Source organism: Heterodontus francisci, chromosome 12, assembly GCF_036365525.1.
Source record: "Heterodontus francisci isolate sHetFra1 chromosome 12, sHetFra1.hap1, whole genome shotgun sequence".
In the NCBI taxonomy this organism is placed as follows: Eukaryota; Metazoa; Chordata; class Chondrichthyes; order Heterodontiformes; family Heterodontidae; genus Heterodontus; species Heterodontus francisci.
The window spans coordinates 26,399,789-26,424,867 of record NC_090382.1 but is presented as its reverse complement, the minus strand read 5'-3'; the positions used below and the strand labels follow the sequence as shown (position 1 = coordinate 26,424,867).

General features: G+C 42.9%; 1 protein-coding gene across 2 annotated transcripts in view; it reads right to left on the bottom strand.

Annotated features, from left to right (window-relative positions):
• The window catches only part of LOC137375787 (dedicator of cytokinesis protein 2-like), a 690,449-nt gene that overhangs the window by 263,100 nt on the left and 402,270 nt on the right, over nt 1-25,079 (bottom strand). For both annotated transcript variants that reach the window (XM_068043220.1, XM_068043218.1), the window contains exon 28: nt 7,324-7,422. In XM_068043220.1, coding sequence (XP_067899321.1) covers nt 7,324-7,422 — 99 coding nt within the window. The remainder of the gene's footprint in view (nt 1-7,323; nt 7,423-25,079) is intronic.

Genomic DNA, 25,079 nt, shown 5'->3' with positions numbered 1-25,079 from the left:
GATTCCTGAAGAATAGGGACTTTTCCCAGTGACCTGGCCAAAATTCCTCTTTCGACTAAACACCCCTGAAAACAGATTGATTACTCATATGTGCAGATAGCTGATCTATTTGCCTACATAACGAAAATCACTGCACTTCAAGAAATAAGTCATTAAGCAAATCACTTTGAGACCCTTTGACAAAGTGCTATGTAAACACAAGTGTTATGATAGATTGCCAATAGAGCAAGCCAGCTCTTATTAAATAACATTCCTGATCCAAGTAAACTAAGATTGCACCATTTTCTGCAGATATAAACCTATTAAATGAAGTTTGTTGAGCTTGTTGTCGAGATTATTTTGGCATTACATCTTTTAAGGCTTTCTACTGTAGGAATGACTCGCCAGAGGGTGAAAATCTATTTTCCTGGCAGCTTGGATATGAAGTCAATAAATTTTGGCCCAAAAATATTGATCAGTGTTTCTTTTTTAACTGCAATTTCTACCATTTATCTCAGCATCAGGTTAGATTTCCCAGCGTCTCTACTTGCAGGAACCTTTCCCTTAGGTAATGGCAGTGACCTTCTGAAATGATGGTTCTGTACCATAGAGTTTGGGTGAGCTGGTAGGTGCAAGTTGGGAGAGACTAGGAGTGTTATTACTGAAAGAAAAGAGCAGCAATAGGCAAAGGGAGTGTCGTGAGTGGGAATTTGTTGGGGTTCAGTTCTCTACTCGGCTCTCCTGAAGGTGCTGACTCTCCCTGAGGTGCAGTTCTAAGAGAAGCTGCTGTCTTATTGGATGCTACCCATGCATCATGGGTGAACCTCGATGATGAGAGTTAGAAGCCCTTTTAAATATTTCCTTTTAAATAGATTTTTGTTTTGCCTTTTCTTTCTGAAAAATGGTTTGTAATTAATTATTTCATTTATTTTATATTTTATTTTAGTTCCTCTCTGCATCTCTTGTGTCTGTATATTTTTCTGTTTCTCCCTCTGCGTTTCTTCTTCTCCCTCCTCATTTCTGTGTCATTCTTTCCCATTATGTCTATCTCTTTTTCACAATTCTGTGTATGTGTCTCTGTCCTGCTCGCTCTCTCTCATGCTTTCTCTAAACTCTTTCTCTTCTGTCTCTCCTTTTCCATATTTCTCTCACCATTTCTCCTACTCATCCTCTCTCTCCTCTCTGCTGCTTCTGACTTTGTGTGTGTCTCACTCTCTTCCTGAGTTCTTTTGGAAGAGGAAACTGAGATCAATCCACTCCACTTTGTATCCCAGCCATGCTTTACCTGAGATTGGAGGTTAGTCGCATGTTGACATTGTGGGATCACTTGCACAAAGAAATCTAATAACCTGCCTTATCCCATGGACAAAATATTAGTCTATTAATCCATCACCCCCACCTCCACCCCCACCCCTGGGCTGGATTTTGTTCTCCCCCAGGTGACGGGGTCCGTGGCAGGGGCGGGGGTCCTGAAGGTAACTCCGGGAGAGGGCCACCATGCACCCCAACACCGGGAAGGCCTGGCCCAATATTACGGCGATGGCGAGGCCTCGTGGCGGCCCTGCCGCCACTTGGCGACGCGACCCCCGTTTGAATATTAAAATTAATGAATTAGTGATATTTACATTGCTGCCTGATCTCCCGCTGAGATCCTTGTCCTGGTGACTGGCACTCCCATGTCTTCGGATTCCCGTTCGGGGAAATGAGGCATCACACTGGTGGGGAGGGGGGAGGAGGTAAGTTTCTCAGTGCAGGTGGGGGAGAATGGGGTCAAATTAACATCATGGGTGTAGGGGATGGTGGGAAGGGTTGGATGTTAAAGCTTGTGCAGTTTGGGGGGGGGAAGGTCAAATGGACTCAGTAAGTGTTTTGGGGGAAGGAAAGGGCAAATAATTAATTTCATTGTGATGGGGGGGGGGGGGTGGGAGAGGGGCAGAAGAAATGTCTTCATTTTTAAAAAATTTGCTGTACCTTTAAATATTTTAACTTCCTGGTAGAGCTGACAGCCCTTTCAAGATGGCATCAATGCCTGAGCACAGGCAGCTGTCGTCATTGCTGGGGTCGGACAGCCAGCCCTCACCCTGTGATTGGTGGGGGGGCGGTGCGGGGTGGGGTGGCCCACTTCGGCTATTTAAATGAGCCGCCGCAAGGAAGATTGTGGCGGCTCTGCGACATGCGGCCCTCACGGGTGGGCTGCCGTTTTATTCGCCCCAATGGCGGGTACAGAAGATTCAGTCCATTCTTCCTATTACACATCCCTCACACCTACAACCATCTCACTTGCTCTCTTACAGCTTGGTATCAGATGACATCACCTGCTCCTTCTGTGACCTGTCTAACTACTTACCAGCAATGGTCCTTTGCATCCAACACTTTCTATTTTTGTGGAAGTTTCACTATCTCTTAGATAGCAGATGAGAAAGCTGTGTGAGAACCTGTTCCTCCTGCCTAGAAAATTGCTTGAATCAGTTCAATCTCTTGTGCCAACCACCATGAGGTCCAGGTACACTGCACTGCGCACTGTCTCACCAGACATAGAGGATGTGCTTCTCTCTCTCTTCCACTCTGAGCAGCCCCTCCTCAATCGCCCGAAACAGAGATGGCAACTACCCTTCATTTTGGTTTACATACATTGGGCTCAATTTTATGAGCGTGTCGCAAATCGCGACGGCACGCTCTGATCTCAGCAGTCTTCCCGCACGGATGCATCGTCGCTGAGCCCCCGCAATATTTCGCGCGGGGCTCATTTAAATGGAAGGGGTAGAGCAGCCGCCTGTGATGACATAGAGGGGGCGGCCGCTCCGTCCCCGGCAATGACGTCCGGCGCACAGGCACCGGAACCATTTTTAAAGGGCTGTAAACCCTTACTGGCAATTTTAATGTTTAAAGTAACCGTTACCTTTCATTTACATAAAAAGATTAAAGCACAGATCAAAGCCCCTCTTCCACCCCCCCAATCATAACCCAATAAATTTATTTCCCTCTCCCCCTCGAAAAAGCATTTTTGCTGGTGCCGCCCTTTTAACCCCAAACTTTGCACTTTTTGCCCTTCAACCCCTTCCCACCATTTCCTCAGCCAATTGAATCAGTTTTATACTGCTCCACCCCCTGCCCTAAGAACGTCACTGCTCCCCCACTCCCCACCAGTGTCATGCCTTGGATGTCCGTGTGAGCATCTGAAGGCGTGGGAGCTCCAGCCGGCAGCTGGAATATCGGCGTGGGACGGCCGTCCTTACCCGTTAGGTAATTATTCTTTAATTGTAATATCATTTGCATATTAGAATGAAGGCCCCGCCGCCGAGCGGTGAGGGGGCCGCACTGAGGCCTTGCCGCGGCTGGTAAAATGCTACGGGGCCTTCCCGGCGTCGAGGGTAGTTGCGGGCCTCTCCGGGAAGAATTTTCCAGGCCCCCTCCCACCACAACCCCCAACATCGGAGGGCTAGTAAAATTCAACCCATTGAGTGCAATGGAACTGAATTTCTGGTGCTGCTGATAATGGGTGTCCAATCCGATATCACCTGTTTTGCACCACCACCTGAGACAAATTTCCACCCTCTGAAATTTGGTGACTCACCTTTCGTAGTCTCACAACTATACCTTTTCATCTTTTTTTAAACCCTTGCTACAGAATATCTATTTGAGAGTAAAGATGCCCAACACTGCAAACAATACTGTACATTTTAACCTTACCAATTCAACTGGATTAAAGTTTCTGCCTCGAATCAAATGTTCCAGTTGAATAGCAGAACACCTGGAGATACGTAGATGCTGTAGTTACAAGCCCATGGCCAAACCACTCTGAAATATTGTCTGATCGTGGAAGCGAAACAAAACTGTGCCTGGCAAGTCTTTAGATAGGAGGTTGCCTGCAGCTACAAGCTACCAGGAAAACAGTGCCGATTAATTCTGTACACATTTCGAAATTTCTGCTCAAACATGCATTCTCTTATTTTCCACTTTACTAACCATCTGTTGTTCTTTTTGTCTTGCAATCCAGAAATTCTTAATAAAACATTGTGAAGTTGCTAAGGAAACAAATACACGTACAATCTCATGGGTGAGGGATATTTTGTACTGAAAAATGGAATGGAACTATTCCCATTTCAGGCCCCCAGAGTTGCCAACCTTTCTGGAATTAAAAATTAATCACCTGGTCACTGATATAAGCAACCCCGCAGACAAATCCTTGAGGCATTAAAACATATTGGAAATAAGAGAAAAGGCTTCTCATCCAATCGGGCAAGGAAGAGTCTGTTCACTTTCTAATTGACACGGGAAGGTGTTAAGCCAAGGTGATGGACGTGTGCTGACCAATTGGGGGCATGGGGTAACTGGAGGCAGGAGGTCATCTGATGAAACTTTCTGGAAAATGCTCAGCTAGAATTGGCTACCCCAGTGCCAGCAACAAGCACCCCCAGGCCAGATACAGCACAACCAATCAATAAGCAAGCAGGCCTCTGTTTCTGCTGTGTTGTCTTCCCTCGCAGAAACATCTGGACTCCATCACTGATCTTGTTCCCCTTTTCCCCCACTTCCCACACCAGTCATAATTGGCAACATTTCTAAGCAATTGGTGGCACTTATACGCTGCAGGCCCACATCCTTCCCCTCGGCCACCCCGAAAAGAAGCTAAGTTGGGACAAGTTCAAATGCATTTCACATAAGTCCCTTACACCTACCAGAGGGAGGCGACAGTCACGGGAACATAGGAATAGGCCATTCAGCCCCTTCAGCCTGTTCCACCATTCAATTAGATCATGGTGATTTGTACCTTAACTCCATCTACCTACTTGGGTCCATAATCCTTAATACTCTTGGTTAACAAAAATCTACCAATCTCAGTTTTGAAGTTTTCAATTGAACTTTTTAAGGGAGAGAGTTCCAGATCTCCAATGCCCTTTATGTGAAATGTTTCCAGACAACACTTCTGAATGGCCTAGTTCAAATTCTAAGGTTCTGCCCCCACCACCTTGTTCCAGACCCCCCTACCAGAGGAAATAGTTTCTCCCTATCTACTCTATCAAATCCTTTAATCATCCTAAACATCTCAGTTCTATCAGCCTTTTCTCATTATTTAACCCTTTTAGCCCAGGTATCATTCAGGTGAATCTGCAATGCACCCCTTCCAAGGCCAAAATATCCTTCATGAGGTGCGGTGCCCAGAACTGAATGGAATACTCCAGATGAGGTCTAACCAGAGCTTTATCTAAGTGTAGCATACATTTTACTCATTTATGTACATAAGTATTGTAGGACCATACTCTTCCCCTGCCCATCTCTTAAAGGTACTGACTTGGGACTGTCCAAACTTGTTTCACATAGGAATCTTGCAACTATCAGAGGGAGGAGACTTTCGTGCAAGACTTTAAAAACATTATGTACTTGCTGAGAAAGCAAATGCAATTACAAACTCATGGGTGAGGGAGTTCCCTCCCTAAATGTCTCTACCTCGCTTTCCTTCTTTAGGACACTCCTTAAAACCTACCTGTTTGACCAAGTTTTTTTGGTCACCTGTCCCAATAGCTCCTTATGTGACTCAGTATCAAATTTTATTTCAGGAAGTGCCTTGGGATATTTTACTACATTAAAGGTGCAATACAAATACAAGTTGTTGTTGTATTCCAGCTCCTTGAGATAAAAGCTAACATTGTTTTCTTTTGTTGCTTTTTGTACCCATCCACTGGCTTTTAGTGATTTCTGTACCTGGACCTCTAAATCCTTCTGCTCTTCCACAGTTCCATTCAGAAAATATTCTGATCTATTTTCCTTCGGTCCAAAGTGGTTGGCCTCATACTTCCCCACACTGAACCTCATCTGACGCAACCTGAAGTGTGAGGCCAACCACTTGTCTGTTATGTTTTGTGTTATAATGTGGACACATCAATCAAACACACAAAATCAGTGAATACAAAAGGTAGGTTCTTTTATGGAAGATACTAATTTATACACAGCAATACTGGGAAGGTGCTTTACATTGTTGTTCTTGTGGCTGCTTGCAGCAAGTCCTCGGAGATCACAAGAGTCTGTGCATCACATCCTGTCTGGTGATGGACAGCTGTTTCAAATATGCCCCTTAAAGCAATACTGCAGCACTTAAAGCAATACCACAACATTCCCCTTTTTCCTAAATTAAAAATGCATGATGAAATAATCGGAACTATATACCATACAGCAAGTGAAAAAGGTGTTAAATGTTTAAATATACATTAATGAAGTTACAAGTCTCTAAAGTCGGAGGCCAGACTGTATGCAAGTTTTGGAACACAACATATCTCATCCAGTTCTGAAGAAGGGCCACTGACCTGAAACATTCACTCTGCTTCTCTCTCCACAGATGCTGCCAGACCTGCTAAGTATTTCCAGCATTTCTTGTTTTTATTTCAGATTTCCAGCATCTGCAGTATTTTGCTTTTATATCTCATCAGCTGTTTCTTCAAGAATGAGCAAGTATTCAGCACAAGTGTTTTTTTTGTCTGTAATAGAGCTCTAAAACAAAAAATCCCTTCGTTTTTCTAGTTAACTGGTGTATGTGTGTGTGAGCGTGAGGGGCTAAGGTAAAAGGGTAACTTGAAAATTTCAATCTGTGTGTTTATGCTTTACTTCATTACTGGTTAAAACTTGTTTTATAATAAACTGATAATTTTGTTGTTTATTAAAGACACCTGGTTGGTGTGTTTTATTCTGGGATAAAAATAGAGTCGATAATTAACTGTATCAGTAAGTGGGAAAACATTTAAATATATGTCGTGTCCCGTGGAGAAGTGGAACTAGAATAAACAGTGCATTCCTCCCGCCTCAGTTGTAACACTGTAAAGTCCAGCACTGGTTAACATGCCTGGATTTTCAAAGGATTCATCTTTTAAGCCCTTGGTTGTATTAAAATTGCATGGATGTTGCACACAGCTCAATTAAAGACCACACAAAGTGTATACTTCACTAAACACTCTGGAATGAACTCAATGATCCCTTAGCAGCAATTCTGTCATGCAATGACTTTTTGAAAATTTTTAGACAACAAATCCGAGCAGCTCCTGACAACAGAGGGCCTTGAAAAGCCATATTCATTGACGTGGTGGCAGTGATCACAATGGAGCGAATGCTGGATCCATTCTACTTTTTCTGCTTTCAACTCAGGGTCACATAACTACACGAGTGAATATGAAGTCCAATAAAAGTCCCCTCTCCTCTCTTCCCCCTAAGTAAACCAGTACTTCAAAAATATTTCAAAGTGAAGATGAGTTTCCTTAATTTAAAGAAATGATTTGAGCAGCAATGTGTTAATGCAAAAATGAACATGCAACAGTTTAAGTGCCCACTCATCAGTAATAGAAAAGTCTTACTCACCACCAAGTCTTGGTTTGTATGGAAGGATTCTAGGTAATCAGAGTAATGCTGGTTATCCATCTGTTTGAGTATTGCAGTCATGCAGGCCACAAAGTTACTCTGCAATGGAGAAATACCAAGAGAATTAACCATGAAAGTTGTTATATAAATACAAGTTCTCTTTCTATCTCTCTTTATTTATACAAAAGCACAGGCAGTTCCCGAGGGCCTTTAAAAGCCAAATCCTTTGATGTAGCAACAATGATCACAACTAATGCTGACTCCATCGTACTTTTTCTGTCTCCAAAGCAGAGTGGCATAACTCCATGTGAAAAAATGAAGGATCGGATAAGAACTGCCCTCATGAAAAGAGGGTCACGAGATCATGACCAAGATCAGGATATCAGTAATTTTGTTTTTTAATTCCTGGGGAGTGTTTCCCTCTATTTTTACCAGCTGCTTTTGGACAGTCCCAGTGCAAAGGATTAAGGAAAATAGGAAGAGGAAATATCCGGCTATAAAATTGGCCGTCTCTATTTTCTCTGCTCATTGCCCATCCTGCTGCATGTTTAAAGGAGGTGGGGCTTTCTCCACTATCTGATCTACCTTGGTTTTCTCCCCAGCTCTCCCTTATATTAATCGTACCAGAGCAGTGAGACAGGCCATTCTAAGGGCCTTTGTACAGGACACGCAAGATGGTCAGTAGTACAAGGCCACAGTTGACCCAATCCATTCCCAGAACCCAAAGATCCACAGCACTGAAAGTGGTGCTGTCACCAGGTACCTTGAGGCTGCTGTTCATGTTAAAGATGCCAGTGACCAATCGCTTAAGCTGCTGTAGCAACTCATCATCGCCCTCCTCCAAAGTGGTAGATTGGATGCCATTTAGTACTGTGGGACCGTACCCATTAAATGAAAGGAGATTATCAAACTCTTTGTTCAAGAGTCAGACCCTTTTGCCCCACTCTAGAGACTAGAGCACATATTCTAGGCTGACACTCCAGTGCAGAGGTGCCATCTTTCAGATAAGATGTTCAACCCGAGGCCCTGCCTGCCCTCTCAGGTGGGCATAAAAGATTCGAAGGCAGGGGAGTCCCACTGATGCCCTGGCCCATTTTTAGCCATCATCCAGCATCACTCCAATAGATCATCTGGAAACTTATCTTATGGGAATGAAAAATCAGGCAGTTTCTACAAAGGACAGCCAATCCACAATGCCAATTTTACAGCTAGGGCAAATTGCAAATCTAGCTTTGTCCCCTTCCCCACTGACCACCCATCTCCAACACAGAGATGCTGAGGCCAACTGGAGCTCCCCACCCAATGTCCAAGCTGAGATCAGCTGAATCAAAGCAGGCTGGTACCGTTTCATACCACACCAAGCAGGGCATTTGCCCATCAAATTCATCTGCGAAGCTGAAAATTAATCATTATCACGAATAGAGATTAATGTGAAAGTCAATCAGCACCCATGTAAGTCACACTTTAAATTTAGAAATATTTGGAAACACTGCATAAAAATCATCAAGCTTTATACAACTGGTGCTGAAATATTCTCAACGTGCCTGAAACTTGCATCCCAATCTTACAAAGTTGGAGAATGCAGTTCCTCAATCATGAGTGGCTTTTAAGTTTTAGCGTGTTGAAAGTTGCAGCTAGCATTGCAATCTGTTGCACAATCACCCAGCCCCAATTCACAAATACCAAGCGATTTCTATGAGGTGACTGAGAGAACATGCTGTCATATCTAGCTAGAAGCAGAGAGGAGCATCTTGAGGTCTATGGTGTACAGTTTAATCGAAAGGTACAGGACAAGCTGAAGGGCAACATTTCACAGCAGTTCAAAGCAGGCTGTGAGACAAGGAAAAAGATTGCATTCAGAAACGAATTTGGGACAACAGAACAGAAATTCAAGGCATCAAAACAAAGATTAAGGATGTCACCTGGAATAACAAGCAGTTTCTTTTCATAGAAATAAATAACAATCAATCATTCAGAGCAGGCGGGCATTCCAAATTGGAGACTATGTTAACTTAGAGGTGCCTTGGGAGAGTGGAAGCTGTGGAGCAACTGTCAATAAAGCTTCAAAGCCAAGAGCAAGCCAACTCAGCTGACGAATATGGCCAGTGTTCTAACTGGCAGCTGTCATTACTGCACACGTTGTACTCTTGAGAGTCCAACATCTGCCTTAAGGTACAGATGGGCCCAGTCCCGGTGAGCACTACTTACTGGTCGCCCCTTCACCAAACGTTCCTTCTTTAAGACTGTGTAACTTTTAGGAATTTTTGCTCTCAATAGCTGTTAGCGTTGGGGAATGGAACAGCCTCCATTTCAGGGCAACTGGTACCAGCACCAAGCTCTCACGGTTAAGTGCAGAGCCAAACCTCATCTATGCTGCCCCAGTATTGTGCCACAGCCCCAACCTCAATAAAGTGCCTCCTTCAGTACCAACTTGTCTTAGTTCTGGCCATGGGGACAGGCCAAACTTTCAGACTGCCCATACAGTCCAGCAATAGAGATGCTGCATCATTACCTTGCATGGATATTTCCCTGATATCGGGGAAGACGTGGGACCAGTTTATTGCTGATGTGTTATAGTCTGTTTGTGTGCCTCATGCTGTAACTAACTAAAGTACAGAAATTATGATGCTGAAAAAGGTCCTAGGATCTGCTCTGGATTCTCCTGTGTCAACCAGAGTGGGAACACTATAATTTCTGGTCTCGATATCCACAGGCTGGAGGTTAACCCAGGCTTCTACTTCTGATTTGCTGTCCAGCGCGCTGTGCTGGAAAGTATAGGGGAGTGGACAGACATCACATGAGCAGAGGATTGTGCTTGGCTGTGCTGCTTGCACAGTTGAATAGACTGCTGCTATTCACTATCTAGGGTCGTATATGAAGAATGGGCACTTGGGGGTAAATACCAGAGGATTGTTTGACCCCTGCCAGGAACTGCAGCCACTAAGAATCAGCATTTTCTGGAGAGAAGCAGATAAGACTAAGGAGGTTGGAGAAATGTGGAAACCAATTGAATTTTTTTTTATATTCATTCTCGGGATGTTGGCATTGCTGGCAAGGCTGGCAATTATTGCCCATCTCTAGATGCCCTTGAGAAGTCATTGGTGAGCCTTCTTGAACCACTGCAGTCCATGTGGTTAGCGTGCTCCCACAATGCTTTTAGATAGAGAATTCCGGGATTTTGACTCAGTGACGATGATGGAATGGTTATATATCTCTAAGTCAGGATGGTGTGTGACTTGGAGGGGAATTTGGCGGCGATGGTGTTCCCATGCATTTGCTGCCTTTGTTCTTCTAGGGTTTGGAAATGACAGGCTTGGGAGGTGCTGCCTGCCGAAGAGGCCTTAGTGAGTTGCTGCAGTGCATTCTGCAGATAGTACACACCAATAGCCAATAGCGTTCATTCATAAAACTGGACCAACTACATCTTCATTAAATAGAACTGAAATTATCGAGAATAAAATATATTTTTATCCTTCCTGTAGCTCTATCTTCTCAGAGACACCGGCAGTGTTAGTTTTGTGACTTACTTGAAGGGCGTCCAACATAAAAACTGAAAATGTGCATTGATACGTCTGATATTAACTCTTCTGATAATCTCACAAGTTACGAAGCAGAGACAATGAGGCTCTGAGTCAGCCTCGGCATGGAGCAGAGAGCAGAATGAGAAAATAATTTTATGTTCTGAAGCTGCCTTTGTACTGAAGACACAGCAGGGGAAATGAAGTGAGAAGCAGCAGGGAAGCTGAGGCTAAATAAGGACATGGCTTGGGCCTGCAGTAAGAAAACAAAAGCAAGACTTTACTAATGAACCACAGCAGGTGAAGACATAATGGATTGGCATGCAGCAACTGGTGAAGTGACATCCAAGGGGAGAAGATTGATGTGCGGTGATCTATCCAGTCAAAGGGCACTTCAATATTAATGGTGTACTCTCCACAGAAGAGGTACTGTCATTACAGTTGGGACAGTAGTATAAAGGAAACAAGCCACCAACATGGCTTTTCATGAGATTTGAGAGCAACAATCAGGGGTGGGGAGACCTCAGACCTGCTGCTCTTTGCCCTCCAACATGGGCCCTGGAAGCAAACAAATGGAGGTCACAGGTCACAACCTGAGCAGCGAGTGTGTACAAATCACCAGTGAGCTGATATCAGCATCTGGGTTCCATGCCCAGGGCCGGGAAGAATGATTATAGTGTTTGGAAGTGTGCAATACACAACCATTTACATTCACTGGCACAGTTAAAGCTACCTGCAGACAAGGTCTGAGTGCTGGTTCTTGGATGATCCATCAGCAATGCCTGTTGTATAAGGAAAAAGAGCAGATATTGCAAAGAGATACTGCCCAATGCAAAGGACCACCAACAATCGTTAGTTTAATATAGAGACATGAGCATGCAATTAGGCCAACACTCCTGTGTTGTGCAGTGCTGAGGGAGTGCTGCACTGTCAGAGGCACTATATTTCCGCTGTTGAGATATTAAACTGAGGCCCTGTTAACCTTCATGGATGAGCATAAAAGATCCCATGGCACTATTTTGAAAAAAAGGTGAGTTCTCCCTTGTGTCTTCATCAATATTTCTCCCTCAATCAAGCATCAATATAGATGATCTGGTCATTATCTTGTTGCTGTTAGTAGGATCTTGATGTGGGAAAATTGGTTGCTATGTTTCCTACATTAGACAATGAAATTTAGGCATTGCTGACCTTCTCCTGATATCCAGGAAGGTCCTGACCAGACTGGCAATGTTGTTTTGAACTGACTGTGCACACACTTGCTTCACACACAAGTAGTACAGCTAAAGTTGGTTTCGTAACACACATGGCCACTATTAAGTGCCAGGGCCAAGAATGGTGCCAAAGCCAAAATGGCATTGTGATTAAAGGCTCTTGGGCCTGAACTGCTTCTAACCACAGAAGAGGAGATGAAGATGGGACTTAGAGATCACAGGTGATGTGGATAAAAGTCAAACATCAAACTGAAACTGTGACTGCACTCAGGGGCAAGTACAAAATTGTCAAAGCTCCAGAAGATGAAAGATTGAAAGAAATTGTTTGTCATGGAGTTGTAAAGTAATAGAATATTCCAGCAGAAAACCAGGCCATTCAACCCATCAAATCTGTGCATGTGTTTTTCTCCACGAGCCCCTAGTCTAATCCCATTGTCCTATTTGCTGCCCATACTCTTCGATATTTCTCTTTTTCAAGCCATTATTTAACTCATTTTTACAAGAGTAGCAGAGAACTCCACCCTCTAACTATGTTCTGTGTAAAGGAATATTTTCCTGCAAACCTTTTAATTCCTTTTGTGATGATCTTAAATTTGTGCTATCCTTACCATCTCCCTGACCAGTGGAAATAATCTATTACTATTCACCTTCTCATAAGGCTTTATAATGTTGAAGACCACTATCAGTTGACCCTAAAGGTTGACTCTTCCCAGCTCTAGTGACAGAATTCTTAACTCTTTATGTATCGCTTCAGAACTGTAATCCCTATTTTCTTGCTTACGTCTTAGAGAATGTACACTGTATTGTTACCATTGCTTTTATACTTTTAGTTCAACTTGATATATAGAGTCATATACAGCACACAAGGAGGCCATTCAGCCCATCAAGTTTATGCCAGCTCTCCATGAAGCCATAAAAAGCAATCAATAATATGCCTATTAGCTACTTTTGTATCGCAAATCAATATCTTATTATGAAAGATATTAAATGAGGAAACTAACCAACCTGATATGATAGAAATGAGGTCCATCTAATTGCCTTCTACCACCCTGATAGTAACACAATAGAATGACAAAGTTGTTGACTAGCCATAGCAATCAATATTAGTTAATTAGTCTACAACAGACCCAGCCATGGCGTGAGGAAAACCCACTGATGGAGAGCTTTAGGACCCATATTTCTAAAGTCACCTGTTTCTTCCAAGCACATTACACTTACTACATCCTGTGCTTCAAATGACTCATTTACTGAAAGCAAAAATGCTATCTTCTGGAAGAAATTTATCTCATTTCCATTTGAATTAATCAATACTAACTGCTTCCACCATCTCCCTAGGGAGCCTGTTCCACAGATTGACCGCTCACTCCCTGAAATATTGTTTCCGTAGATTAGTTGTGAATTCACCCCAATTTTCCACCTCTCGTTTCCTTTACTCAGCTTCCATTACTTATGAGGAATTTACAATAGTTCATGCATAGAAGGCACTGCATCTCGAAACAGGTATCCCAAGAGTTTATTTTATTTAAATGACTGAATATCTTTTCTACATGTTTGTCAAAGTAGCGAGTATCATAGCCCAAAGCTGTCTTATTTTTACTGTTTGATAATATTCTCCACTTCCAATAGCTGGGTCCCCTGGGACTGTCCTGTTCAGAGGCACAATAACAGTCTGTATTCAATTAACTGGGATTCTCGCAATTTTAAACAGTGTTTCTGTCAGGCTCTGATCCATCCTCTCCCTCTCCCACCCCCCTCCGCCCTGTCAACTTGACTCCTTTTACTCATTATTTTCCCTGAACTATCAGCTGAGTGGGTGGAGAGGGTAATTCTCAAGCTCCATCAAATCTCTCTTATCTTTTTTAACAAGTATAATTGCACTAACACTTAGTGTGTGTTCCCTTAATTACTGCTCCATGTTGTGGGTGGAAAGGGCCTATATGTGATGCAGGAAACTGGAATTCAATTCAGAGATAGTTGCCTTGGTCAGCTGGCTCAATGGATAAATGCATTACTTGTAAGTATGAAGAAGGTTCCAGCTTCAATTATTGCTCTGTCTTCAGCTGTCTAGTCCCTAAGCTCTGGAATTCCCTCCCTAAACCTTTCTACCTCTCTACCTCTTTCTCCTCCTTTAAAATGTTCCTTCAAACCTGCCACTTTAACCAAGCTTTTTGGTCATTTATCCTAATGTCTCCTTCTTTGGCTCAGTGTTAATTTTCATCTGATAACACACATGTGAAGCATCTTAGGACATTGTACTGTGATAAAGATGATATGTAAATGCAATTATATTGTTGCTGTGTTGCGGATCTGTGCTGACTTGGTTATTCTCAAAGGGATCAGTGTAATTTGCCCAATGCAGCTTGTGGGGTTGGGAGAGGAAAAATCAGCCAGAGTTCATTCAATGATCCCTACTGGGAAGTATGCACACACGGGTGAAGGCAGAATCAGATGGCCTAGCTCATTAAACAACAAACTGACAGAGATATTGGAGGGTTGCTGGCCCCAAGGCAAGAGTCAACAAGCACCTTCTGGGTATTGGGATTGAGAAAGTGAAAAAGCACCAAATATATATTTTAAAAAGAACACAGTTTGGAGAAAATCCCAAGAAGGGCATCTCCTTGGCACAAACACCTGCACTCTTGATCCTATTATAAATTGTACTGAAAATTGACTTCATTTCCTTTCTGAGATGCCATTATGAGGGGCATGGTCAAGTGAGGACTTCACAGGATTATACAAAAGTACAAAGTCACCATAAGGACTCGCTGTTCATTCGAAAGGGTCAAAGTAAGCTTCAGGATTTCTGCTTTAAATCAGTGGCTCAATGTCAGTGCAACTCTGTTGAGGATCAACTGTTTGAATGGAAACAGCCATTTTAATGTTACCTATCTGAGGGGAATGAGTTGAACACTCATCAACGTCAATGGAGCATATAAATTAGAAGCTGGAGTGTTAAATGAGCTTCCGACCCAAACCTGCTCCATTCCCAACAAGCGGGTTAAGTTAAAATTGGGGCTTCAGTGATCCAGAGTCCAATGCACTCCATAATGTCACCATGCCCTGGCATGCATTGAATCCACTCTATGTTTACATGGCAGAACAAGTCACAATTCTCAAGTTGGCAAGTTAACTTAATACAGGGGAAAAATAGTCACCTTTTCCGTTCAGGGCATTGGTGAATCTCTCATCTCGCTCTGATCAAGACGGTCACTTTCAAGACCTGTACGCCGAGTATTTCAGAGTGAATGTTGCAGGCGGTCCCAATGCGGTAATGGAGATACATTGGAAGCTCATCTGATATTGGTGTGCGTCAGCTAGTCTTGGCTCATTATATTCTCATCTCGAGGTCATGAGTTTGTGGTTGTAAGCTCACGATATAGACTGACAATACTGAGGGAGCGCTGCACTGTCGGAGATGCCGTCATTCAGTTGCGATGTTAAACCAACATCAGTTCCATTGACTCAATTGAACAGTGAAGATCTCTCCTGGTATCCTGGCCAACATTTCCCCCGCTCAACCATCAAAAAAATCCAAGTGGTCATTTATCTTCTGACTATTGGCTGGGTATGCTGTGTGTGAAACGATGGTCATTCCGATCTAGTTATTGCACTTCAGAAGTGACTTACTTTATATAAAGTACTTTGAGATGTTTTAATGAGATAAGATGCTATATAAATAAGTTTCTTAATTATTATTCCCCAATAATAACAAAGATTTATGCCTTTCATCTGTGAGCTGAAAATTTTCATTATTGAAGTTAAATGTCTTTTCATCATATTTCCAGATTTTAAAATTAGATTAGATTAGAGATTTCTTTTTTTTTCTTTGGGCCTCCTTATCTCGAGAGACAATGGATACGCGCCTGGAGGTGGTCAGTGGTTTGTGAAGCAGCGCCTGGAGTGGCTATAAAGGATTAGATTAGAGATACAGCACTGAAACAGGCCCTTCGGCCCACCGAGTCTGTGCCGAACATCAACCACCCATTTATACTAATCCTACACTAATCCCATATTCCTACCAAACATCCCCACCTGTCCCTACATTTCCCTACCACCTACCTATACTAGTGACAATTTATAATGGCCAATTTACCTATCAACCTGCAAGTCTTTTGGCTTGTGGGAGGAAACCGGAGCACCCGGAGAAAACCCACGCAGACACAGGGAGAACTTGCAAACTCCACACAGGCAGTACCCGGAATCGAACCCGGGTCCCTGGAGCTGTGATCTATATCCTTACTTCATGTTTCATCTTCTGTTCCTTTTTTAAAATAAAATTCTACACGTTTGTTTGAACAGATTTTTTCTCTTGACTATGCCTTCTGAAGCTTGGATGTTGGGTTCCACGGTTACTGGGCCTCACTGTGATTTGTGATGTTTTGTGATGTTTCTTTTGTGGTTTGGGGGAAAGGGGACGGGGCCAGGGGAGGAATTCCTAAGACAAGCTTGGCAACTGGGTGGAGCAAAAAGATGCAGAGAAGCCTTGTGGTATTGGGCAGTTATGAAGCAGTTTCAAAAGAAGCCAGAAAAGGTTAGCACATATTCCTTCATTACATTGTGGAGAATTATACATGCTGGGTTACAAATCACCTATGCTTCAAATGCATGATGTGCCTTAGGCAGTTGGGGCTCTGTTGAGTTTGTAATGATTCTAGTCATGAATTTCTATTCTGGACAATAGGTGCTAATTATTGCAATGGTGTGTTACAAAAGATGATCACTCTTGGAGAACACAAACAGTTCACTTACAAGTCTGCTGTAGGGATTGTTGTTGCTCACAACCTCATATTTACATGTTCCCATTACCTTTTGAAGCATTCTAATATATAAAAAAAACACACTAAACAGGGGGCTAATGTAACACTAACATCCTGCTTATTCCAACCGCCTGGAGAGACCAAAGATTTGTTTTTGAGAGAATAGCTGTTGTAGGCAATATATCTTTTAAAATTATGATTCTTTATTTGCCATTTCCTACTGCTCCTCCCAATGCAAGCTACATTTGTCCCACTGTGCAGCATCTATTTATCCAGATCTGAGGTGCATGGTTTGAACACAAGTCATTGCCATTATTTCCTTTATAGTGCTCTGCTTCCAGTCCAAGTCATCACAACCTGCAGATGAGAAGGCCATTCAGCCCATCCACTAAAAAGAACTTATAGCCCCCCCCCTTGCAGTCCCCTGCCCCACAACTGTCCAGCACCCCACCACACCCCTACCTTCACTCTTTGCCTCACAACATACAACTCTTTCTTAAACGATTCCAGGGTTTTCACCTCCACTATCCTACCCTAACGTAAATCAAATGTTAAAATCATAGAATCTTAAAGGATAGAAGGAGGCCATTTGGCCCATCGTGCCAGTGCTGGCTCTTTGAAATAGCTATCCAGTAGGTCCCACTTCCCTGTTCTTTACCCAAGGCCCTGAAAAATAATCCTTTTCAAGCATTTATCCAACTACTTTTTGAATGTTACTCTTGAATCTGCTTCCACCACCTTTTCAGGCAACGCATTGCAGGTCAGAAAAACTCACTGCAATGAAACCTCTCGTCTTCCCTCTGTTTCCTTTGCCAATTATCTTGAATCTATGTTATCTGACAACCAACCCTTCTGCCAGTGGTAACAGTTTCTTCCTATTTGTCTAAACCCCTCATAATTTTGAACACCTCTACTGAACCCCACTTAGCTTTCTCGAAGGAGAACAATCCCTGGAGATTCCAGAGTTTAGGACCTAAATAGCTGAAGGCATAGCCAAAGAAAATCGATAATGTGCAAGAGGCAAGTATTAGAGGAGCACAAAGATCTTGAAGGGCTGTTGGGCTGAAGGAAGTTACAGAGATGGAGAGGGGAGGGGAAGGGACATGGATAAATTTGAAAACCAACATGAGGACTTTAAAGGACTGTAAGTTCGAGGCAATGTTGGTGATGGGTGAATGGGACTAATAAACCTAATGTGGAGATTCAGTGCCACCTTTGACACGATGGGAAGAGAAGCAGCTTGTGTTTTTTTTTCATATATGCTGTTGCATTGGCATCTCCATTGTGAATTAAAGAAACCTCTTGCCCAATTCAACATAAAGAAGTAATTAAAAGGTAAGAACTATAATAAGAAAAGCCCCTGAACTGTTTTCTCGCTGTCCAACCTTCAGATTCCTTTTTCCACCTCATTAATCTTGCTATTTAAGTGAAGCACCAACATTACTTATGGAGCACTAGTGTCTCCGTGTACCTGGAGATTTTTGGGTCAATAATTAATATTCTAAGTTACTTTTTTTTTGCAAGTTTACTCCTTCACCTCCCCACCCACTTTGCCTCCTCTCTCGATTAGGTATGGCTCCACAAGTAATGAGTGTCTCCTTGCTAGGCAGCCCTGCAATTCCTGACCATGTTGGCCACTTTTTCTGTGTAAGCCCCAATGACAAATGTCACAAACTATTTGACCATGGAGTGATTCATTATAAAGTCTGTTGCCAAGCCTCACCCAGCATCTACTCATATACTTTCCAGCAGGACAGACAGCTGGATCTTGAGCAAGGGGCAAAAATCCCAAGTCTCTCTTTTCCCCTCTTTAGGAGGAGGCCAGCTGTAGCGTTCAACAGCTCATCTGGCTGGGATCAGCTAATGGACTGATCCTTTACCAGCTGAGTCCCAGCAAGCCAAGTTAACTCCCATTGGTCCACGATAAACAAATTACATTTGGTGCATGAAAGGCTTTTAAGTTTCTCTTTTCATGTAAAGTTGAGGCATTTTCCCCCCATCACATCTGCCTTTGGTATCAGCCATGGCTCAATGGGAGCATCCCCCATCTCTGAGTCAGAAGGTTGCAAATTCAGTCCCACTCCAGAAACCTGAGCACAAAAGTCCAGGCTGACACTGCAGTGCTGAGAGAGTGAGTGCTGCACCATTGGAGGTGCTGATAGGTGGTTACTCAATGAGATATTAAACCGAGTCCTGTCTGCCCTCTCAGGTGGATGTAAAAGATGCCCAAGACAAGATTTTTCTTGGTGTCCTGGCCAATATTTATCCCTCAACATACAACACTAAACAAGTTTATCTGGTCATTAACACATTGATGTTTGTGGACTTTGCTGTGTGCAAATCAGCTATCGCATTTCTTATGTTACAACCATGACTACACTTAAAAATAACTTCATTGTGTATAAAACACTTTGGGACATTCAGAAATGCACTACAGAAATGCAGTTACTTGTTTTCTTTTTGCCTTTAATGGTTATTAGGCTCAATTATAACATTGCATAGGTATTCTTTCAGATTGTCCTGATGAGTGCACGACGAAAATCTTCAACAGCATGTCTCTATTTTCAGCAATACTCAAGTTCTGTACTACCAAACAACTATAGTATACATAATTGCACTGCACATGAATTCCATTCGCCTTAAATAGCATTGTTCACAGTTGAATTAAAATCTTTGCTATCATACAGTAGTACTGCACCAAAGGCCATTCGGTGCATCAAGTCTGTGCTGGGTCTTTCAAAGAGCAATCCAGTTAGTCCCACTCCGAGGTTCTTTCCCATATCCCTGCAATATTTTTTCTCTTTCAAGTATTCATCCAATTGCCTTTTGAAAACTACCATTCAATTTGTTTTCACCAGCCTGTCGGGCAGTGTATTCCAAATTCTAACTGTTTGTGATATAAATAAGTTTTTCCTCTTTTTGCCTCTGGTTCTTTTGCCAATCACCTTAAATTTGTGCCCTCCAGTTATCAACCCTTAAGCCATTAGGAACAGTTTCACTTTATTTACTCCATCTAAACCCTTCATGATTTTAAATATCTCTATCAAATCTGCTCCTATCCTTCCTTGCCGAAAGGAAAACAACCCCAAGCCCTCCAGTGTGCAAATAACTGTAACGTCTCATTCCTGGAACCATTCTAGTAAATCTCTTCTGTACCCTGTTCAAAGCCTTCACATCCTTCCTAAAGTATTGTGCCCAGAATTAGACACAGTACTCCAGATGAGGCTGAACTAGTGTTTTATATAGATGGTAGCCAGAAAATCATCCTCACTGGCTTCTTATCCTGCTGGCACACCATTACCTCTGGTGTTCCCCTAGGATCTATACTTGGCTCCCTCCTATTTCTCATCTACTTGCCGCTCCTTGACGGAATCATCTGAAAGCATAGCATCAGCTTCCACATGTATGCTGAAGACATCCAGCTCTTACTCACTACCACCTGTCTCAACTCCTCCACTGTCCCTAAACTGTCAGACTGCTTGTCTGACAACCAGCACTAGAAATTTCCTTCGTACTGAATACTGGGAAGATCAAACCCATTCCTTTGGCCCCATCATAAAATTGTTCCCTAGCTACCAACTCCATCCCTCACACTGGCAACTCGATCACTAGCCCTGGGTATGCCCTGTCCAACCAGCAGGACATTTTCACCAGAAGTGGCGGCAGTAGTACGTAAACAGGAGGGAGTGACCCTGAGAGTCCTCAACATTAACTCCAGACCCCATGAAGACTCATCACATCAGGTCAAACATAGGCAAAGAAACCTCCTGCTGATTACCACATATCACCCTTCCTCAGCTGATGAATCAGTACTTCTCCATGCTGAACATCACTTGAGAGAAGCACTGAGTATAGCAAGGGCACGGAATGAAGACTCCTACCCAGAGTACAATGTCCATCAATGAGAGTGGCTCAGTAGCACCACTACTAACAAAGCTGGCCACGCCCTGAAGGACATATCTGCCAGTCTGGGCCTGTGGCAGATAGTGAAAGAAACAACAAAAGGGAAAAACCTACTTGACCTCATCCTCACCAGTCTACTTGCCACAGATACATTTCTCCATGACAGTATTGATAGAAATAACCACCGCACAGACCTTTTGGAAATAAAGTGCTGTCTTCACACTTGAGAACATGCTCCATCGTGTTGTGTGGCACTACCACTGTGTTAATTGGGATAGATTCAGAACAGATCTAGCAGCTCAAAACTGGGCATCCACGAGGTGCTGTGGGACATCAGCCAAAGCAGAATTGTATTCAACCACAATCTATAACCTCACGGCCCAGCATATCACCCACTATACCATTACCATCAAGCCGGGAGACTAACTCCCCATTTCTGTAATCTCCTTATGTTGCACAACCTTCCATAGAAACAGAGAAAATAGGAGCAGGAGTAGGCCATTTGGCCCTTCAGGCCTGCTCTGCCATTCAAATAAGATCATGGCTGATCATCTAATTCAGTACCCTGTTCCCGCTTTTTCACCATATCCCTTGATCCCTTTGGCATTAAGGCCAGGAAAGCATTCCTAGATCTCTGCCTTCCTCCAATTCTGACTTCTTGAGCATCCCTGATTTTAATCATTCCACCATTGGTAGGGTCTAGCTGCCTAGACCTCAAGCTCTGGAATTCCCTCCCTAAACCTTTCTACCTCTCTTCCCTCCTTTAAGATATTGTCAAGAAAACCTGCTATGCCAAATGAAGATTTTTAAATGCAGCAGTTAGAAACCTACATTAAGCTTTCAAAAAGGAAAGCTGGGACCCTACAGTTAACTTTAAAAAGCTTGCAGCCAAGATGGCCAGCACAATTTGCAGCTGAACTACCTCACATTCTAGGACATCGAATTGGAGACAGATGTCCAACAAGAATCTCATCCAGGGAAATGCTTTGGCTAACTGAGTCGATTTGCCATATCACTCTCATTAACAGGACATTCAAAGCCATCTTGAGGCATTCATGAGTGGAGACGTCCCTTCCAGGGGATAAACACTGACAATACCACCTGAGAGAGGTTTGGGTTTTAGACTTTGGACCTCATTAAAAACAGAGGAGATTGAAAGAACCATGTGGCAGTCTCCCCAGGCTGTGTAAAACTGTGAGTTTTGTTACACAGCAGACAAGCTCCTAAGACTTTGAAGCAGCCAGGCTTCATGTGCTAACCAGGCAGAACCCCAGTGGGGCTGTGTCTCTTTCTCTCTCTCTTTCTCTCTCCGGTTAACATCGCAAATTTGAAAACCATCTGTGACTGTGGTCCATCCAAGTCTACAGATTGCTACAGACAGAGACCCCAGGGGAAAAAAGCCACCAATAGTTCTGTTTCCAGGAAAAGCTGAACCAGATGGGCCAGTCACAAAGTGCACTTCTACCTGCCCATAGCCTTCAAGAGCACAACTTCAGCCGGAAGACAACGGAATTACCTAACCCACACACACACTGTACATTATTTTTTTTACTTGTTCTGACTCTAATCCAAACTGAACTGTTTCTTATCACACTGTACTCTATTTGTGTGTATTAAACCCATGTGCATGTTTGAGTGAAAGTGTAGCGTAATTTTATTATTTTATCTAGATTGGGTTTAGATTTTTATTAAGTACAATAAACTGACCTCTTTCTTGTTTAAACTCAAGAAAACCAGTCCAACTGCTTATTTTATGATCACAACAAAGGAAAAAGATAAAAGACTCACTGAGGTGGTAAGAACAACCACTGTTTAAAAAGGAATATAACTGTTGCAGTCAAACAAGAGGAAGGGCAAGAAGGGAGCCAAGCGACCCCTCCTCACCTGATCATAACAATATCCTTAAAAACTACCTCTTTGACCAAGCTTTTTGGCCATCTGTGCCAGTATCTCCTTATGTGGCTCAGTGTCCAATTTTGTTTGATAATTACTCCTGTGAAGCACCTTGGGATATTTTATTCTATGAATGTCACTATAAAAATTATTGCTGTTGTTTAACATAACCTCGTGGCCTTTGTACTCTATGCCTCTATTTGTAAAGCCCAGGATCACATTAGTTTCATTAACTGCTTTGTTAACCTGCCTTCCCACCTTCAAAGATTTGTGCACAAACACTCCCAGGTCTCTCTGTTCTTGCACCCCTTTAAAATTGTGCCATTTAGCTTGTATTGTCTCTTCTCATTCTTCCTATTAAAATAGGTATTATGTCATACTTGCTGCATTGAATTTGATCTGCCTATGTATCCACCAATTCCACCAGCTTCTCTATGTCCTTTTGAAATCTATTACTTTTTTCCTCACTGTTTACTACACTTCTAAGTTTTGTGTCATCTGCAAATTTCAAAATTGTGCCCTGTATCCCCCCACGTCTAAGTTATTAAATTATCAAAAAGAGCAATGATCCTCGCACTGACCCTTGGGAAACACCATTGTATAGCTTCCTCCAGTCACTCACCACAACCCTCTACTTTCCACCCCTTAGCTAATTTTGTATCCAAGCTGCTACTACCCCTTTTATCCCATCGGCCTCAAATTTAATAACAAGCCTAATACATGGTACTTTATCAAATGTCTTTTGGACGTCCATGTATAAAACATCAACTGTCCTCATCCACCCGATCTGGTGCTTCATTGAAAAACTCCATCAAGTTAGTCAAACATGATTTGTCATTAATAAATCCATGCTGGCTCTCCTTTATTAGTCCATGCTTGTCCAAGTGACTGTTCATATTAAGTCAGCTCCTAATTTCTGAAAGCTGCCCCATTATTGATTTTAAGCTGACTGACCTGCAATTATCCTTCTCCCCTTTTTTGAACAAGGGTGTAGCATTTGCAATCCTTCAGTCCTCTGGCACTACCCTTGTATCAAGTAGGATTGGAAGTTTGTGGTAAGGACCTCCATAATTTCCACCTTTAGTTCCCTCAGCAACCTTGGATGCATCCCATCTGGACCAGGTGACTTATATACTTGAAGTATTTCCAGCCTTCCTAGTACTTCCTTGATCTATTTTTATTTCATCCAGTATCTTGACAACCTCCTTGATTGACATAGCTTTGGCAAAGTTTTCCTCCTTACTAAACATTGCTGTAAAGTACTCATTTAGACTTCAGCCATGCTTTCTGCCTCCACTAAAAGATTTACATTATGGTTCCTAATCAGTCTCACCACTCTTGTGGCAACCCTTTTACTGTTAATATGCCGATAGAAAATCTTTGGATTACATTTAATATTAGCTATCAATCTATTCTCCTCCTGTCTCTTGGCCCCTTTTACTTCCTTTTTTACTTCTCCTCCATACTTTTTATATTCAGCCTGATTATTCCTTCTACTATCAAAGTGACATCTGTGATACGTCCCCTTTTTTCTGCTTCATTCTGCTCTCTAACTCCATCATCCAGAGAGCTCTGACTTTGGTTATACTATTTCTCCCCCCTGTGGGAATGTACCTAGACTGTACCTGAACCTTCACCCCTTCAAAAGGTTACCCATTGCTCTGTTACATTTCAGCCTGCCAGTCATTAATGCCAATTTACCTGGGCTGCGCCTCCTCAATTCACTAAATTTAACCCTGTTCCTGTTAAGTATTTTTATTCTAGATTGCTCTTTGTCCTTCTCTATAACAAACCTAAACCATATGCTTCTATGAGCCCTATTCCCAAGATGCTCCCCTAATGTGACATTCTACACTGCACCCATTTCATTGCCTCGGACTATATCAAGCAATGCCTCCTTCCTCATTGGTCAGGAAACACACTGATCAAAAAAGTTCTCCTGAACACATTTCAGAATTCCCTCCCCCTCTCTGCCTTAACAGAATCATTGCTCTGTTCAATAGTTTAGTACTTAAAGTCTTGCAATATCATTTCTCTATAGTTCCTGCACATCACAGTAATTTGCCTGCAAGTCTGCTCCTCGCTCTACTTCCCACTATTTGGTGACCTATAAAATGCAACAAGTAGCTTAATAGCTCCTTCATTGTTCATAACTTCAACCAAATTGATTCTGGGCTGAATTTTGTGCTGGAGGCAGGGCTCCCAGCGCTGGGCCAAAAAGGTGGGGGAACCCCGCATCTGCCTTTTTGCACCCTCCCCCAGAATGATCCTCTGTTTTGTTTTAAGTCAAGGCTTCAGGTTGCAGGATCCCCGTCACTTTAAAGACGGGGATCCCGTCTTCATGAACTGCCGGCCAATCAAAGGGCTGGCAGCTCAGCAGTATCAGCAGTGCCACCGGGAGCAGTGGCCACTGCTGGTACTGCAGAAACCTCAGACCCAGGCCCAGCGCAGGAACCCCGGCCAAGAGTGAGGTG